Here is an 18,271-nt window from a genome sequence, read left to right on the forward strand (position 1 = left end):
ATTCCTCTTCCCTCCTCCATATAGATTCCATTCTAATCAGTGAGCAAGAAAGCCATTAAGATTTATCTTACATCAGATGATGCAATCCCTAAAACACAACCTTATATCATTTGAGAACACCATATGCAGTAGCTATGGCTCCAGAGACTGAGTTATTTTAACTAACTTAATTTCTATATTTGATTATTCCAAACATAAAGATGTAATTCTGGCAAAAATTTGACAAGAGTGCCTCTTAGGAAGGACTGAGGAAAAAGAAATTCTTTTAATTTTTTCTTCCTAGAAATAAGCTTATTTTCAGATATTCAAAGAGAAACTATACTACCCTAAGAGCTATGACTGTGTTTAGATAGCATGTGATCAATATTCAAGCTCAAAAGATTTATTCAAAAATCACTGAACAGGAAAACAATACTAAAAAACATATCTGCATATGCAGCATTGGAATCTTATGCTGTCTACACAAGGGATATTTCATCTGTATGTAATTTAAAACTAATAAAATACTCTACCAATATATACTGCTATTAATGGCCCTACCAACCTCCCCCCGCATTTTTCTTTCTCTTAAACAACTACTTGGGTACTGACCATTTTCAGTATTACATATAGAGAGAGTTAATCTAGTAAATAAAAAATGTGAAAAAATAAATTTCTGCAGGTGTTAGTTTTCGTGAATATTTTATTAGTGTTTCTAACTACTGACCTAACCTGGCCCTCATCTTGAATTTGTCAATAAAACTCATGATCATTGTCTCCCAAGGGCCTTTTTCAAATAAGATTACTTACTAAGTGTAGTATACAAAATCTCAAAACCATCTTTATCATTTGATTTGAATTCTCCAAGACACAAGTCAGTTGCATCTCATTTGAAATGTTCAATGAACTTTAATTCCTAGAGTTGCATATAACACCATGAAAGTTGTGCTTCACACAAAGGAGAGGTTAACTGAGTATCAGGCATTTATCGCCATAAAAGTTTCAGCATATTTTTTGTCAAAATTATCTATTGAGATACATCTAATGCTTCACTGCTTGCTTTACTGACATGAAAATTAAAATTAAAAGAAATTCCCTTTGCTGTGCGAACCCACGGCTTTTGCAAAGGCAATGGACTCTTACACTTATCTAGCTGTCTTTTTTTTCCTCTCAACAAACTAGGTGTTAGGCTTTGCGTTTTTTTTTTTTTGGGGGGGGAGGAGGGGGCAGGGTAAAAGAAGAAATATTGTTTGTCAAAATTTAATTATTTTTTAAAGCAACATGAATACCTTGACTTGTGCTGGAAAATATTTCTCATGTCCCGGTTAAAAGAGAAGTTGATACAGATCAGTCACAAACTTTAGATAACTGGTTCAACTCCCAGCTCTGCTTAATTCATACAATTTTTGAAGGAGGGTCTCTCAGATCCAAGGTGAGTGCTTTAACATATTGGTAACTAACAAATCTGTATTTGTTTCCCTAAATGAGTATGTTCATAAATTGGAACAGCTCCCATGTGAAACCTTGAGAGAGACTTACTTCATATCTCTCTGCAGGGCTGAGCACCATGCACGTGTTGGGGGATAGTTTTCTCAAGTCCAGGGCTGAACTGAATTGAGCGCTCCCTGCCTCATTTCCCAAGCTGTCAACTTCCAGAGATGATGTCTCTGGAACTACATGAAAAGCTACAAAAGTGTTCTCACGAGCACTGGAGAAGAACGGATAGAATCTTTCAACCTGCAAACGCTCATAGAAAACAAAAAATTTCTAGATAGCTTTATTTCCCTGCCTGCACAAAAAGTGAGAAAAGTAAAAAAAAAAAACAAAAAAAAACTTAATTATTTGCATTTCATAGCTACCTATCGTCAATTTACAGAGAAACATTTCCTTTCTGCATCCATTTCAGGCCAAGCATTTAGGTTATATGAATCAGAAATAGCAATTTAGATTTTCTGTAGTTGCAGGGCAGTCATCAGTTCACAGTAGTAAAGAAGAAACACTTTTGTGGTACTTTTGACATTAAGAGAATGAAATCATTTCCTCAGAGAGAATGGATAATTTCAGATATATTTTTAGAAAACTTAACTAGTTTGTCTGCATGTTTGAATGATGAAAATTTATTTCTATCTAAGGACATGAAAAGGTCAGTGGAGAAAGTATCCTGAGAGCACATATAACTAATCTATTGTGCAATTCATTTAGCAACGTTTGAGTCTGAATTTAGTACGTTTTAGGGAAGGAAAGTACTGTACTACTTGAGAGCCCAAAACACGTTCCAGCGTAAAGACTTGAAAAGACCCTACCAGTTCAGAAGCTCTAAAATAACCGAGAAAGAATAAACGTTACCAAAGCTCATATGCTAACACAAGGGTAAAAAAGTAATGATTTCTTATAGAAGAAAATCTTCAGACTAGATCTGACCCTTATATTTCTTATGTACTGCAAACAAGCATATAATACTACAAAAATACAGTGTGGATGAAAAGTTAGTGTACAATTTTACTTGATGCATCCTAGCAACCTATAATGCCATTTGTTACTTCTTTTTTCATGTATCTGGTATTTAGAAAATTCCTAACGTGACAGCTAAAGAAATTCATATGGCAACCCTACTCGAATAGCATTACAATTCTTTATTTGCCTTGATCACTACAATTCCTTAACTTGATGTGATTGATCATACCTGTCCTTTTTGCAATGTTACTTTTCTTGACCTTAATATATATTATGCAAGCAATAGAAATTTAATTACATTTCTGTGTATTTACTTTAATGACCAAATTATTGAGAAAATATTTTTACTCACTGCTACTAGGTGGCAAAAAAAGTCCATTTATATTACGAGGTTTGCTATGATGGAAGACACAACTGATCCTCACGCAGCCTAATGGCTGCGTTTCCCAGAAACATGAGATGTTGTACTTTTGCTACAGGAGAAAATGAACAGTTTTCAGATATTGTAAAAATAACAATAAAGATGGACCATACAATGACTAATATAAGTGGTACTGCTGTGAGCATATGACTAAGACTTCAAGGGATCAATTCTGTTATTTAGAACGCTCAAAGTTATCTACAGTTAAGTCAATGACGTAAAACTTGCTGGTGAGAATCAGAGTAAGGCAGTCTACTTACTGTACTGCAGACTTTTTGTGAGATGCTGGGAAGAAAAGTTCTATTATTTTTCAGGTATTCCATATACACTTAATTTCTGTATGCTTTGTTTCTTTTCCTGCATAATGGAATAATCAGACTTACTTCAGATTAAATCTGCTGTTCAAATGCAAATCTTATACTAGTACTTTCTTAATATTAAAGGGGTTTGGATTGTTGGAAAACAGGAGTTAAAACCAAAAATCAGAAAGATGATTATTATAGTCTGAAAGAGTAAAATTGTTGGGACCTGTAAACCTTGTACAGGCTTCTCAAGACTTGGTTTTCAAAAAAGGGAAAAAAAAACCTTCTCTTTTGTTCCATTTCACATTTTAAATATCAGCTCAGCAAAGGTAAGTCAATTCTGTTTTCAGACTAAAAAATGAGCTTCAGGGGACTTGCTAGTCTACCTTTACTTCTATATGTCTAAACCTGCAAATCAGATGTGAACACTTCCCCCTTTCCATAATGAGCACACAGTGTCACAGCCAAGAGCTTTTTCACTGTGACAGACCTGGAACCCTAATTAGGAAAAAGACGATTTTGGGGCTAAGTCATGCTAGATTCCCATTTATTAGTGGCTGGCTTAAATGTGCATCTCCTCCTTCAAAACTTTCTTTTTTTAATTAATGAGGGAGATGATACAGTAGTCAATGTACAACAGTATTATAGTGACAAATATTGCAAGTTACGGCAAATGTGCAGGATTTGATGTGCTGAGGCTACAGTCATTACATGACTCGCAACATCTCCTAGCAGTTTTTATATAATGACAAGTAAGGGCATAATGGGAAAGCAAGAAAATCTACATGGCGTCACTTCATGATTTTACTCCACAGTATAATCATACTGCTGCTTTCCATCTATTGATCAGTATTTTTCTAGTTCTGAAAGTCTGAGCAGTATTGCATACTTTTATTTTGACTAACACAAGTGATGCTCAAATGATTTTTCTTTCTGCTGTACCTCTGCCTTATCAGAGTTTGCCAAGTTTAGCATCATTTCTGATTATGCAATTCACTTGACCCTCCACAATACAATTTTTCACTGTAAAATATTAGTTCCTTGAGGTATCTTCTTCAGCTACACGATAAACAAACTCATAACTCTAAATAGGGAAATGCCCATGAACATGACCCAGAATATGGGAAACTCAGGTTTATACCCCAGATATGAACAGCTGAGTGTTGTAAATGCCAGGCTACCAGCCCTTTCTAAATGAGTTTTTTTTGTCTAACTTGTCACGCAAAACAAAGCTACACCTAAAAAGACCTGAACTCTCCCAAAAGTAGATGAGGATCATTTTCCACCTAGTTCCAGACATTAATAGTGGATCGAGGAGCAGCATCTCTAAACTGCAGCACTTCTGGAACGTAGTCCACACAACTGGGCCATCCACTAAAACATGCTGGCGTTTGTAGCCAAGGCTTTTCTCCCAAGCACTAAAGCCTAAGTGTCTGATGCTGAAATTGATGCATTAACAAAGATACCTACATCCACCCCTTGATTTTTACCAGGTGGGGTAGGAATATTGCTGTGAAGGAGGACATCACTTTGAATGACTTGATTTTAAGTAACTGGTTTTACAGAACTTCAGGTAGTGCAGAAATTACAAACATAGTTTGTTTATTTCGAACTACCACAATATTGATCCAATTAAAAAGATAAGTGATGAGTGATCCTTATGCAGCGTTTACAGATTTTCCACTCATGTAGTCATTTGAGTATCTGAGACCAGTTCCCAGGAGTAATGACTATCTAACCTAAGAACAATTAGCTCTTCTCATCACTTCTGCAAATCAGGTATTTGATCTACATATCCTGCCACGATCCAGAGCGACATATCAATGCCTAACTTTACACAATAAACTTCCCTTTAAATATGCGTGCATCAAAAAAATCAAGGTTGCAAACCACTCTAAAATCTACAATATTTACCTTTGTGCAGGTTGAATAAAAATAGAAATAGCGGTCATTCCCCATTTCTGCCATTTTCACCTCTCGTGCTTCTAGGCCACTCATTATAGAAGTGGAGTACACATGAAAACGTAAAAGCTATCAATATGCAGGAAAATTTTAATTTTCTCCTGAAAATAGTAGTTTTCCTTGAAAACTGGGCTTTCAGAACTTTAGCTCTGTTTCTTTTTGAAACAAAACTCCGACAGCGTATCTAAAAATTATACTTAAATCTAAGTACATTTAAACTACCGATGTGGTACCTTCTCCAGGTTTGCTGAACTGTTGAAGGCGGTTGCTAGCCAAGGCAGAACGTCAGCCTTCCGCAGTGTCCCATTGTTCCTCCAGTTCTTGTGACATCAGCATAATGACATCACGTGACCGTTCCGGCATGGACACCTTTCTGCCTTCCATTGCTCCAGAATAAGGTAGGGAAAAACCAAACTGTGGTCAAATAGTCTCCCATCCTGGTGCTTCTTTGATGTAAAAAGGAACAAACCTATTGGCAGGCCTTAGTTAACACCCAACTTCTACATAACTATTTGCTGCAGGAGTGGTAGTTTCGGAAACAAATCTTTGCTATCACAAATATAAACTATATTGTTAGACTAATTAAAAAAAAATTCTTTTGCTCATTGGTTTTCTAACCGCATCTCTTTCTCTGGATTTGCAAGAAACTTGCAGCTTCCTGTTGGTGTACTGGTGTGTCTTACATTTTTAGTGTTAACTGCTTTTTCCTGCTTCTACAATACCCACACCCAAAGCTAAAGCAGAAAGCACAATGTACACTGGAGTCATTAATTAACACCTGTGCTCTCATTCAGGTCCTCGGCTGCCTATGACCAAAAAATACATAGGGGTGAAAATACATTTTTAATCCTGGAAAATGGTAAGGCGTACTGTTAATTTACAACATGAGTGGCATCACTCACTTCAAGGTAAGCACTTCAGAGCACTGTTGGAAGAAAACTTCTGACTTTAGAAGCAAAATATTGGAGGAGCAGAAAAAGAGCAGCTAGCTCACTCAACAAGAAGGATACCATAGCTTCAAGAGTAATAAGGGTGCAGGAGATGTAGAAGAGAACTAGAAGATAGGATTCGTAGATAAAAGGCAAAAAAGAGGACGAGGGCTTCACAGTAACATCAGGAAGTGTGAGTGACTGGGTGTTCCTTGCCCCCCAAAAAACAGGCAGGCTTGTCATCAGGACGTACTCTGAGTACCACTGTCAACCTGCCAGCAACGAAAAGCAGGTGGAAGTGACCACAGGGGGATAAAGGTTACTACAAAACTGGCTTGACGGCGATTACCCCCCAGCTGGGGAAGAGGTAGGAAGAAGTTCAAACACCTGGAACTCTCCCGGTTGCTACAGGGAGATCTGAGTATCAGCTGATGGCCCATGGACTAACACTACAAAGAAAAATATGGGGATGCCTGACGTCTGCAACTTATTCACTAAGATTATTTTATACAGGATGGACTTTACCTTAGGACACAAGGAAACTGCCTTCTGGGATCAGGATGGGTATTACTGGCAAGGGCTTTAAACAGAGGAACGATATGAAAAGGCTCCAGGAGAGCTGTGTAAGCCGCACATCCCACCGCAGCACACAGGAGAGAGAAAACTGGGGAAAATTAAGGTAACGAACAATGAATTATCAGCGGGCAGAAACGAGCACAGTAAGAAAACGTTAACGTTGCCAAGGCCTATGCAAGCAGGGACTACTTGTAGCTCTGTGGCTGTCCCTAAACGAGCCACAGTTTATGGGTATGCTCAGGAAGAACTAGTTCAAACGTCGTATACAAACGCAGAAAGCTTGAGTACCAAAACGGGGGGGGGGGAGGGGAATCTGTCCTGTTTTGCAGGTAAAAATCAGACACAGAGATAAAAACTACACCTGGTGCCAGAGTATCCATGCTCAAAATCCAGGTATACGGGGCAGCCTGCAAACAATAAATAAATAAAGAACAGAACAAAAACCAGCGAGTGGCGAGGCTGCGTTACCGAGGGCTGACAGGGAAGAGCCGGGCAGCAGCACCAACGGGCACCGCGGCCAACGGCCGCCCCCGCCCCCCCTCCACCGGGCACGGCCGCAGGGGCGGCCGGGCGCCTGCGAGCGCCATGACGGCCGGGCCCCGCTCTCCCCTCACAACGCGACGGCGGCGGCGCCACCACCCTCCCGCCTGACGGAGGCGGCAGCCTGACGCTCCGCCGTAGCCGGCGGCGGCGCGGACGACGTTGGCCGCGGCGCGGCGCAGCGCAGCGCAGGCGCGGCGCGGCCCTGGGCTCGGTGGGCGGCGGGAGCGCGGTGCGGCCGCGGCCATGAGCCGCAAGGGCTCGGTGCAGCAGAAGGTGCCGTGTCTGTTCGTGACGGAGGTGAAGGAGGAGCCTTCGGCCAAGCGGGAGCGCCAGGTGGCCGGCGGGGCCCGAGCGGGGCGGCGGAGCGGGTGCGGGTGGCGGCGGGGGCCAGGGCCGTGTGGCGCGGGGGGGAGGAGGCCGCTGCAAGGTGACGGGTCTCGCGTGTAAAACCCTCCTGCAGTGTCTGCGTGAGGCAAAACAAGCGTCTCCTCCCCCTCCCCCCCTTTTTTTTTGGTGACCAAAAAGTAGTATGAGGCTTATGATAAAAGGTTAAGGTTCATTTGAGGCGGTAAGATATGAAGGGCCTACAAAGGAGAAAATAGTCGAGCCCGGTGGAAGTTGTTTGTTGCCCGGGTGTAAAGGCGGTATTTGGGAAGGCCGAGGTGGCGTTATGTCTGATTGTAGACTGCCAGCTTAGGTTTTCTGATTCTCTTCGTAACAGCACCTACTGCCGTTTATTGCCTGTATAGTGAACTTGAATCCATCCAGGTGGCTTTCTCCCACTAGTGTTTGCCTTTTGGATGGAAAGGCTAAAATGCTACCAATATGCACATAAATTAGTTGTTCAGCTCTCAGTGCCAACACCACGTTGATGATGGTCACGTAAGGGTACTTCCATCGACTGTTGTTTCTTCATACGGAAGAAGCCAGGAGGTTAGATCTGGAACTGGTATACATGATTTTTTTCGAAGTGCAAGCACATATAATACAGGAGGTTGTGACTGCTGGGGAAGAAAGGTGGAGGTGCTGGGAAAACCAATGGATTTTTTTTTCCCCTATGCTGAAAGTCCTGTCTTCATCTCTACGATGTGTTATGGTTGGAGATCTGATTACTAAAATATAAAATGGCCATGTGAAATAATGGAAAGCAGAATGAAGGTTCTCATTTCTGTGAATCCTGTTAATTGTGTTTGGAGACTTTTGCAAGAGAAGGACTTTTTTCCTGTTTTACCAGCAGAAAAAGACAGTGATTGAAAGAGCTTGTAATGCAGAATTGACCGGGGAGAGAAGGATGGATGACTTTTATGCAGGAAAATAATTGAGCCTAAACACAAATGATCATGTATTTTCATTGAAACTGAAATCCTATTAAAACTGAGTCCTATACTTCATTGAAATTTCAAATAGTTGCAGAACCTCAGGTCACTTATTTCTTTGCTCTTTTAAGGGGAAAAATGTTTAGCTGACAAACTGACATTAAGTATTTAATATTGGGATGCTTCTGCCACTGTGTATCCCACTAATCTATGTATTATTGCACTAACATGGTACTACTGAGTTTCAGCTCCAAACTAAAAGTTAGGAGCACATAGTCATTAGATACGTGATGAACTTCTATTACCATAGTAATACAGGAAGGCATATTTCAAAATATTTTAGTGTTGGACTGGAACCCTTCTAGATTATAGGCAGTATTTAAAGTGGAAGGCAAGGTCGTCTCTAAATGTTAATCAAGAATAGAAAAGGAGGAAATAGTTTGCAAGTAGATTGCCTTTGTTCTTTTGTCTCAGGACGTTTTCCAAACTAGTATTTTGAAGAAGTAATGGTGTATTTTGGTAGTATTAGCAATTCCAACGTGTAATACTGAATTTGGAAAGGCCAGCTGTAACAAGCAAGAATCCATGAGAGCAAGGCAGTAACATATAAGTGATTAAAGTTTAAAATTCCTGTCGTCTTTTCAGCCATTTAAAGTTTTGGCAACTGAAACTATAAATCAAAAGGCATTAGATGCGGATATATACAATGCAATTCCTACTGAAAAGGTGGATGGAACCTGCTGTTATGTAACTACTTATAAAGGTAATATGGAAGATCCATATGCAAATTTGTCATGTTGTCTAGTGGCCTTATGTTTTGCTTAGTTTTCACCTTTATTTCGTATTTACATGGAATTACAGCAGTTGGGAAATTCAATTTTTTAATTAAACAGCTTGACTAAAAAGTTATAGTTGCTGTAATTGCAGTATTGTAGTTGTCTATAAAGTTGTTAGGAATTTTAGTCTCCAGCATACATGAGGTTTAAATTTACATGCAAACCAAGGAACTGGGCTATTCCAGTTCAACATTTTCAGTCACTGAACCTTCCTTGCACACTAGAATTTGAGGGAGGTTTGGAAGAAGTGACAAGAGTATGGTTCCTTGCATCACTGGGGTAGCCTGTTCATGCCTTTGCCCAAAATTATAAGAAAACTTTGTATTAAGCTAAGTGAAATTCTATACATAGATTTTTAGATTCAGATTGGTAAATGATTTCAAATATTGCATATGAATAGTGTCTTTGGAGATTACATTTCTTCAGCTACAGAAGGGAATTGATATTTTACTTTTTATATAGTCAATTTCAATACTATGCAGAGTATGGTTACCTAAGTAAACTACTGGTTTTTATACCTCTGGGATCTCTAGGGCAGCCGTACCTGTGGGCCAGGTTGGATAGAAAACCCAACAAACAAGCTGAAAAAAGGTTTAAACGATTCTTGTATTCATTGGAAGATTGTAAAGGTTAGTGAAGTCCTCTTTCCTGCTTTGGTAATGTAGGTATTTCAGCTGGAAAAACACCTCTAGTCTAGTGTAGGAAATGTCAGTGATCCTACTCCCTAATCATTTTTAATGTCATTCTTAACTTTACTTCTCTTACTGTAGTTTAAATACAGTGTTGGCTATTTAGACAGTTATTTCTCAGTCTGAGTTAGTTTTGAATTTTTAAACTTCCTAAAGGTTTTTATGCTATTTTAAACCATTCTAGTTCTAGACTGCCAGAACATGCCAAGTGTTGATATTTGTACAAAGTAACTGGGACCACTGTCTTTAAAACAAAGTTTAGATCACATTATGGTGTTTTAATACTTATATTGAAAGAGGATCAAAATGTAAAATTGGCTAACAGTTTGCCAAAAACTAAATGTCACATTTATATGTTTAGAATTTGTTTGGAATGTTGAAGAGGATTTCAAGTCTGTTCCAGATTGCTGGATTCCCGCAAAGGAAATACAGTTCTCTAATGGGAATCCTTTGCCTGATGAAAATGGACATATGCCAGGTATGTATGATGCAGCACAATTAAAATGGAAATAAAACCTGTTTTTGAAATGAATTAGAATTAGTCCCTGAGTTACCCGTAGTAGTAACATATTCAGAAAACAATCTGAATATCATCTGTTCACTGTTCAGTAAGCCCTTGTTTTGATACAGTGAAAAGAAGAACCTGTGACAGTTAGCTGTACAGTCTTAGAAAACTTGGGCTGAAATCAGAGTTGTCATTTTTAAGTTCCTCTGACATTTTTTGGAGATACAGCACAGTTTTTCCTGTTACTCTTTCTGTTTATAATTAAGGTAGCTGATTTTTAATGCATGTACAGTTCTAATAAGCATTTGATAAATTTATACGTTTACTTTGGTAAAATAGAATGTTTTCCCATAGGTTGGGTGCCTGTGGAGAAAAACAGTAAGCAGTATTGCTGGCACTCATCTGTTATAAATTACGATGCTGAAATAGCGCTGGTATTGAAGCACCGTGCTGACCCTGGGCTTCTGGAAATCAGTCCGGTGCCATTATCAGACCTTTTAGAACAAACACTGGAGCTTATTGGAACTAATATTAATGCAAATCCATATGGTAAGTATGATTTGTTGCTGAATACTTTTTTATTGAGTAATATTTTGGATTGAAGAATATACACAGTTTTCTGCCTAACAAAAAAAGTTGTATATTCTAAGCTATTAATGTAACCTCTTTAGAAAGGAAAGAAAGCAATAGCTCAAAGAATGCTCACAGAATGGCACCAAAATATTTTGAAAAAGCTAAAGAGTCATTAGTCTGGTTAGGCCCATTACACCTCTTTCTACCTTCATATTTTTTGGGAGTTACTATAGAGATGCTTTGCCTTAGTCTCTCAACAAAGAGGAGTGGTGTTATTCTTGCGAAGAACAGCATAAGCTTCTATGTGAAGCCTTCTTGGTATAAAAGTGCAGGGTAAACCTCAGTTTTGCATGTGTGTCGCTAGAGGAAACCACTCATGCCATACTTAAAACTCCTATCTATCTCAGCTGCATTGACATAGAGCTGTGTCTGACATCTGACAGGAAAAACAGCTATGTTGTTCAAGAAGTAAGCTTTCTCAGTAATGAAGATGTGGTCTTGAATTAATATTTATTGTAGTTTCCAGACCTCTTAATGATTCAAAATTCACTTTTAATGAGAATTTCCCAGAAAAAAATTCTGAACAGAAAAGTTGTATTAAATATTACTATTACAATTTTTTTTAAAGATTGTCTTTTGATGTCTTTTCTTGGCATTTTTTTCTAATTGCTTTCTTGGCACTATTTTGTCCATTAAAATAGAAAGTCTTATTCAGCCATTATTTTTTGAGCTCCTGGGGTTGGTCATGAGCTGCAAGTGTTTTTAATTATGAAATATTACAAATACTATTCAAGGAAACATAGTTTAAGCTACATTGTGGTTGTGGCTTCTCCCTTTAAAAGCCATATAACAAAAAACAGCGTTTGAGCGTGAGTGAGTTCTTAGTTCTGAACTTTGCTGTTAGGATAATTTGCAAGGATGGAAAGGAAAAATGGTAGTACCTGGTCTAAGCATTTTCTTGGAAATTAAAGGAACTACAACAAAAAATTCTGCTAACTTTATTCTTAGATGAAGACTTGCTTCGAACAATCAGCCATAAGGCAATGTATTTGTTAATAGCCCATCTTAAATATTAATTGGTATTTGTAAGAAAGTATGCTAGGTTTTCAGAAACTTAAGATGTTTGTGCTGAATTATGATCTGAAGCATGAAGAATTTAGCTAGTATAATCCCTATATCATGTTAATATATTTTATATAGATTAAAAATGTTCCATGAGAAGACCACAGCTACATTTAATACTTAGATATATATTTAACTGTATACTTAAAGGTAGGACAACACTGTAGTATCTAATAAAATTAACCTTTATAGAGTACTTTTAATATAGCTGTAGTAACAGAAGTAAGGAATATCTTAGCTCAGATTATTATACATGACTAGCAGGAAGGTTTGTGTTTCTTTTAACATAGGATTAGGAAGCAAGAAACAGCCTGTACATCTTCTTGTACCACATGGAGCATTTGAAATAAAGAATCCACCTGCTTTGAAACAAAATGATATATTGTCTTGGTTTGAAGGCTGCAGCGAGGGTAAAGTTGAAGGAATTGTGTGGCACTGCAACAATGGGTGTTTAATCAAGGTAAATGTAGACTGACATGCAGAAATCAGTTTTAAAGTCCCTAACAGAAAACTCATTTAAAAAAACAACTCAGTTTAAAAAAAAAAAACAAAACTTACATATATTAAAACATTATCTACCACTGCTTGTCTAGGTGAAGAAATTACTCCTAGGTATTTTGAGACAGAAGAATTATGATGCGATTACTTCAGTTAATTCTCTTAACTCAGTGTCTTCAAAAATCATATTTGCATATAAATACTATGATGATATTCCCCATTTAAAGTATTGACGTCCAGTCACATTTAGAAAACAAATGGGCAATGGCCTACTGGATCCAGTTTTCCAGAGTATTTTTCTTTCTTTCAAGGTATGCTCTAGTGTTCTAGCACCTACTAGGGAATATGGGGATATAGTACAGGCTACTTATGTTTTGCTTTAGCAGTTGCAGTCTGTAATTTTGAAGACTTTAAGCTGGTTTTAATAACAGTTAATAAAAAATAGTAGTGCTCAGTCAGAAAGTTCTATAGTAATTTATACTAGCTGGTTGTGTCTTACCGTTCACCTTTGCCTTATTTTCCAAATTCTTTAGTAGTAAACATTGGATAACAGAATTAGTCAAGCCATTGAGTGGTAATCACTGTAATAACAAGATACTGTTTTTTTCCCATTATCTACATTATGCTAATAGTTCAGAGTAACTGAGAAAATAAAATAATGGTTATCATCTTCCTTATTTGTATAGCAATCACTCGGCATTTTAAGGCTTCTTTTATTTCAGTAGTTTGTTTCTTATAATGTTGACTTATAAAACAAGTATTGTTAATAAGAATGTGATCTTTGATTAATTGGCAAGTTAATGTAATTTCTGCAGCTGTAGAAGACACTTGGGTTCTAGTTTGCCTTCTGTGCTTGTTAATCATTAAAATGATGGGTAACACTGATGGATAGTAAGTGACTTAATGCAAAGGATCTTAGAATCATAGGGCCCCACTAGTTGGGAACTGTTGGGTTACTATATTTCAATCTCTAAATTGATATTATTTATTATTTATTTCTTTTATTTTAGCTCCATCGCCACCATCTTGGTTTACGCTGGCCAATTGCAGAGACGTACCTGAATTCTCAGCCTGTTGTCATTTCTTTTAATAGAACTAAATATGATTGTGACTTTGAACCAAAGAGTTTGTTTTACCATTTTTCAAAGCTAGATGGTCAAAGATTTGATGGACTCAAGGATATCCAGTTTGATGCTTGAAGTATTTTCTGTCTGTTAGGTTAATTGCCATGTGTGCTGCATTCCTGTTATTTTTTGTTTATCACAAGAGAACTCTTTAGAAAGAATCTTGTCATTTAGGTGACAGGCTAGCTGCACTACAATTAAAGTTTGCATAAAGGACTAATTTTATGTCACAAAAGGAAATGTGACATTCACAGCAGACAGACCTAGCTTTCAGCATGCTTAATATTCAGTTCTGAAAAATCCTTAGGTTTTAAAGCTATTTCTTGAAACGGTTACGGTTAAGTGTGAGAAGTATGTTGTCTAACACTGGCTGGTCCTAGTAGCTTATTTAATGAACGCAATGAACTGTAAAAGTTTTAGAGGTTGTACTTCTTTAAATATAATTATTACAACATTGTTACATTTAGAATTCAGATTTAGGATCTAGGCCTTTCTCATCAGTGAAAGGCATATTTCAGTTGGGACCAGAATTAGGCCTGAAATATAATTTTTTTCAGTTGCAGCAATTTTTCTTGGGTGAATATTTTTCACTGTATTATTTAACTGATAAGCTGCAGCATTATGCTAGTACTTGAAAACTTAATTAAGCTATATCTTGCAGCTATTTCCACTATTTTGGGACAACAAGTAAATAAATCAGTGTCAGCAGTAGAAAGTATATTAGTTCTATTTTGAAGTCCTTTGTAACTAGAAAGAGGCATGACGTGGCCTAATACCCCTTTTATGACTGCATCTAAATTAGGAAATTGTATATCAAGGGCAACATGTTAAGTATTTGCAAAAGATGACAAATAATAAAAGTGAGAATACACAGTGGTTTCAGTGGGCTTTACTGTTTTTGTGTTACGAAAGTATACATCCAGCTATACAAATTATACAAAAAACCTAAAAATTTTACAAAGCAATTGTACATTTATCTACAGAAATACAGTTAGTTTGGCTGAAAAACTACACACTTATTTTCACATCTTCATTCCCGGATTTTCTGAAATAGAGGTAGAAAATAACCAATGATGTCATAAGAACAGAGACAACCAGCACAGTGACCTTGAGACCACATGTGAAATAGATGCTAGCAGCAGACAGCAAGAACAAATTACATATTATTAGTGAGCTAGAATTTAGCACACTTAGCTTTTTTTAAAAGCATTTGAATTCCTAGGCTGAGTGGAATCCTTGGACTTCTAACAACAGCGTATTGCCAGAATTACTGTTCTGCATTAAAGCATAAACAAGGTGGGGGGAAGGTAAGACTGATTTTCCATTTTGACTGGCAGAGATAAATACTGACCCCAGTTCATTGATTATCTTAATCCAGTTCTGCACTTTTAGGTATGTGCCAAATTGTTGAGACCACAGTGGACTTTTATCATACCAGGCTGAAAACAGATAAATAATGAACCAGATTATGTAATTGCCCAGAATTTATTTTCTTTATTGATACTGAGGTTATTAAACATTAGCCTAATCACCAGCAACATTGACTGGAATATCCACTTGAATACCAAACTCCTCAGAAAGCTGCTTTAATCTTTCCTCTAAGATAATATTTTTTTTCACTTCTTCACTGTAGTTATATTTCAGATCCTCGATTTCTTCAAAAAAGGAAGGGTCAAAGTTGTCTAGTTCTCTACTCAGCTTTTTTATTTCTTCCTGTTAAAAAGAATGAAGCAGTACTACCTTAAAACATAAATTTCATGTACCTCTATCTAGAACTTAGGAAATAAATGTCTGCAGTACCTTTGTTGCTTCCCGCCCCTTTTTTTCCTTAAAGGGCTACATGTTTAGAACGAGAATGTTTTCACTCTACAAACAGAAAAATCTACCCAGGAACAGCAAATTCATAAAATACAAAGTAGGCTTCATAAATGACAGAGCTGATTTCTAGTAGGCACTATGTTTAACTATTAGTTTAGGTATTAAACAGATCTTTCTAGCTGACCCTAATTTTGCTCATTATCTTGCATAGGATGGCACAATCCTTACAACTCACCTTTAATTGCTGTTTTTCCAGATCTGAGGCTCTCAGTTGTGTCTGGAGATCAGCTATTTCTGTCATTAACTTGTCATTTTTATTCTTATCTACAACGTCATTATGTCCTACAAAAATGATAATTAAAGAAATTTAAGGTTACATGAATACTGTTGTTTTAAACAACTCATCATCTCCCCAAAGCTGAGACAGTTTACATATGCAAACCTAGTTTTGAACAACAACCACCCTAACAAGCTCAGGTAGTCTGGGCTTTTCTTTAGTTCTTGTAAAAAATGAGGTGGTGGTGTCTAAATCCTATGACTGAATATAGTTCTGCCCTCTGAATCAGTGGTTAGCACTTCTTAGAGCACTTCTGAGAAGTGTGACACGTACATTTTCTCTGAATTAAAGGCAAGAAATTTGGAGATAGTGCAGTTTAAGTTAGTTCTACTCATTATTTCAGAAGTGATATATAAATTTTTTTCTGTCAAATGACTAAGGTGCTACTCTATAGTGCTCTCCATGGCCTCCCATGTTTGCTCTGCTCTACTTTCTGTAGGGATATCAAAGCTTTATGCATCCTTCCAATGGAACTAATGCCTGCTTAAACTATTCCTAGAGCTAGTATCTGGAAACAGACATAAAGATGAGTTTACCTTCCGGACTCATTTAAATGTCCTTTTCTATTATTTTCTTCCTTTTGGAAAAAGCACAGCAAAATCATTCTTCCTTCTTTTTTGCTTTCCTATTGATTTCTCCCAATGTTTTAGGGCAATAATCTCACTTTTTTGCTGAGCTGGGTAGCTGATGCTGAAACTTATAGTTCCAACTGAAAACCAGGTAGGGAGTAGAGAAAAACTTATCACAGATAAAGCTGTCGCTTTTCTGGAATCTAAAGCTAACTTTAGAATGTTAAAAATGAAAATATTAATTAGGCCATTGTATATTTTTCCACTTTACATGATTCAGCAGGTAGTATTCACGTCACTTCTGGGAGATTCTCCTTTAAAGGAGCTTTTGAATGTAGCATACGAAATGCCTAGAGCTTTGCCTTCAATTCCTATTAGCAACAGAATTTTTGCTCATGTTTATTGCTACATGATTATAAAATGTACAATATACTGGACTGTAAATTCCAGGGCCCATGAGCTAGAGCTAACCAGGATTTTGAATTTCCCCCTGTGGCTCGAAATCCCTAGCAGAGGTGATGCCTATAGGTCACTCATTCTCTGGGAGCTTAGAACCCATGGCAGGAGAGTTTCAATGAATGACTGAAATCTTAAAAGCAGTGTGAGATTTATAAAGTAAACAGTACCATGAAATATGCATCCTTTCAGAAAGGAACATCTTACAAAAATTTCAGCTTCTTATTCAATTATCATCGCTCAATGGTGGAGATTTTTTACAAATATTTCTTTATAAAAATCTTATATAAGTACTTAAAAGTCCAAGACCTTATTCTGCTCCAGTTTATGCTACTTTGGCATTAACATAACTCAAATACTTTTGTAGATTTATTTTCATCTTGCACACATAAAACAAAAATGGTCTTAGGCCCAAAATACAGCAAAAATCTTTATTTTAGGTGTTGAAAATGATTACCAGCTGCAAGGCCTTCACTTGTATTTGCGTCTATTTGTAGCTTGTAAACTTCCACCTGATGAGCAAGTTCTGCTTTTTCTTTCTCCAACTGATTATTATTTAATCTGTAATACAAAATAACTTTAGAATAATTTTATATTATACAATTATTTTATAATATTTATTTTATAATATTAAATATATAACTAAAAGTTGCAGTGGCTGCTTTCTGATCATTCTTATTTCATGTATATTGGCTCAGGAATTTTTTTTTTTTTTAAACTACATTACCTTAAAAGCTGAAAATCTCTGATGAGGCCTTCCTCTGTCTTAACACCTTCAGGGAAATGTTTAAGAAGCTCGATCTTAAAAGAAAAGGTAAGAAAGCTTTACTTTGAAAATTGTATCTACAGACACTACAGTTCAGATAGAGTTATTTAATTTTATGTGGCAAGGGTTAATAAAATAAATGGGGAAAAATTATGTAACCAAGTATTGGGTTCTTGCAGAGAACACTTAACACTTAAATGGTTTAAATATGAGACTATGTATGGTTTTTGAATGCAACGACATCTTAATTTATGAACTCTCATTAAGGCTACTGTTGGTAATAGGCTTTTGTTCTATTACTACCCAAAATGGTAGGGATTTGTCCTTCTTTAACAATCACTTTCTATTTATTTGAGTTAACCTTGAATGTGTCCTTCTTCAGTATTTGAGGCACAAAAGAAACTGGAAAGTGTGTTGCTCCAGAGCGTTAATACAGACTTTTATATGTCTGCTAATTTTGCTGCTGGTAAAGATGCCATGTTAAAAATGCTGACTT

At 37.0% G+C, this 18,271-nt stretch overlaps 2 protein-coding genes across 6 annotated transcripts in view; one reads left to right on the forward strand and one right to left on the reverse strand.

Annotated features, from left to right (window-relative positions):
- Window positions 1-7,327: 7,327 nt before the first annotated feature.
- RLIG1 (RNA 5'-phosphate and 3'-OH ligase 1) lies at window positions 7,328-14,705 on the forward strand. The gene is made up of 7 exons (XM_068936759.1): window positions 7,328-7,499; window positions 9,128-9,245; window positions 9,852-9,947; window positions 10,369-10,485; window positions 10,867-11,061; window positions 12,498-12,667; window positions 13,716-14,705. The coding sequence occupies exons 1-7, from the start codon at window positions 7,410-7,412 to the stop codon at window positions 13,902-13,904; spliced, it is 975 nt and encodes a 324-aa protein (XP_068792860.1). The 5' UTR covers window positions 7,328-7,409; the 3' UTR covers window positions 13,905-14,705.
- Window positions 14,703-18,271, reverse strand: part of CEP290 (centrosomal protein 290) — a 58,041-nt gene continuing 54,472 nt past the window's right edge. For all 5 annotated transcript variants that reach the window (XM_068936703.1, XM_068936677.1, XM_068936686.1 and 2 more), the window contains 4 exons: window positions 17,737-17,810; window positions 17,467-17,570; window positions 15,883-15,989; window positions 14,703-15,542 (listed from right to left, as the gene is read on the reverse strand). In XM_068936703.1, coding sequence (XP_068792804.1) covers window positions 15,354-15,542; window positions 15,883-15,989; window positions 17,467-17,570; window positions 17,737-17,810 — 474 coding nt within the window. In that variant the 3' untranslated portion in view covers window positions 14,703-15,353. The remainder of the gene's footprint in view (window positions 15,543-15,882; window positions 15,990-17,466; window positions 17,571-17,736; window positions 17,811-18,271) is intronic.

This window comes from Struthio camelus, chromosome 1 (genome assembly GCF_040807025.1).
Source record: "Struthio camelus isolate bStrCam1 chromosome 1, bStrCam1.hap1, whole genome shotgun sequence".
NCBI classification, from domain to species: Eukaryota; Metazoa; Chordata; class Aves; order Struthioniformes; family Struthionidae; genus Struthio; species Struthio camelus.

Coding starts and splice junctions, on each gene's coding strand:
- RLIG1 (XM_068936759.1), top strand. CDS start 7,410: ATGAGCCGCAAGGGCTCGGTGCAGCAGAAGGTGCCGTGTCTGTTCGTG. Junction 7,500..9,127: donor CGGCCAAGCGGGAGCGCCAG/GTGGCCGGCGGG, acceptor TCGTCTTTTCAG/CCATTTAAAGTTTTGGCAAC. Junction 11,062..12,497: donor TATTAATGCAAATCCATATG/GTAAGTATGATT, acceptor CTTTTAACATAG/GATTAGGAAGCAAGAAACAG.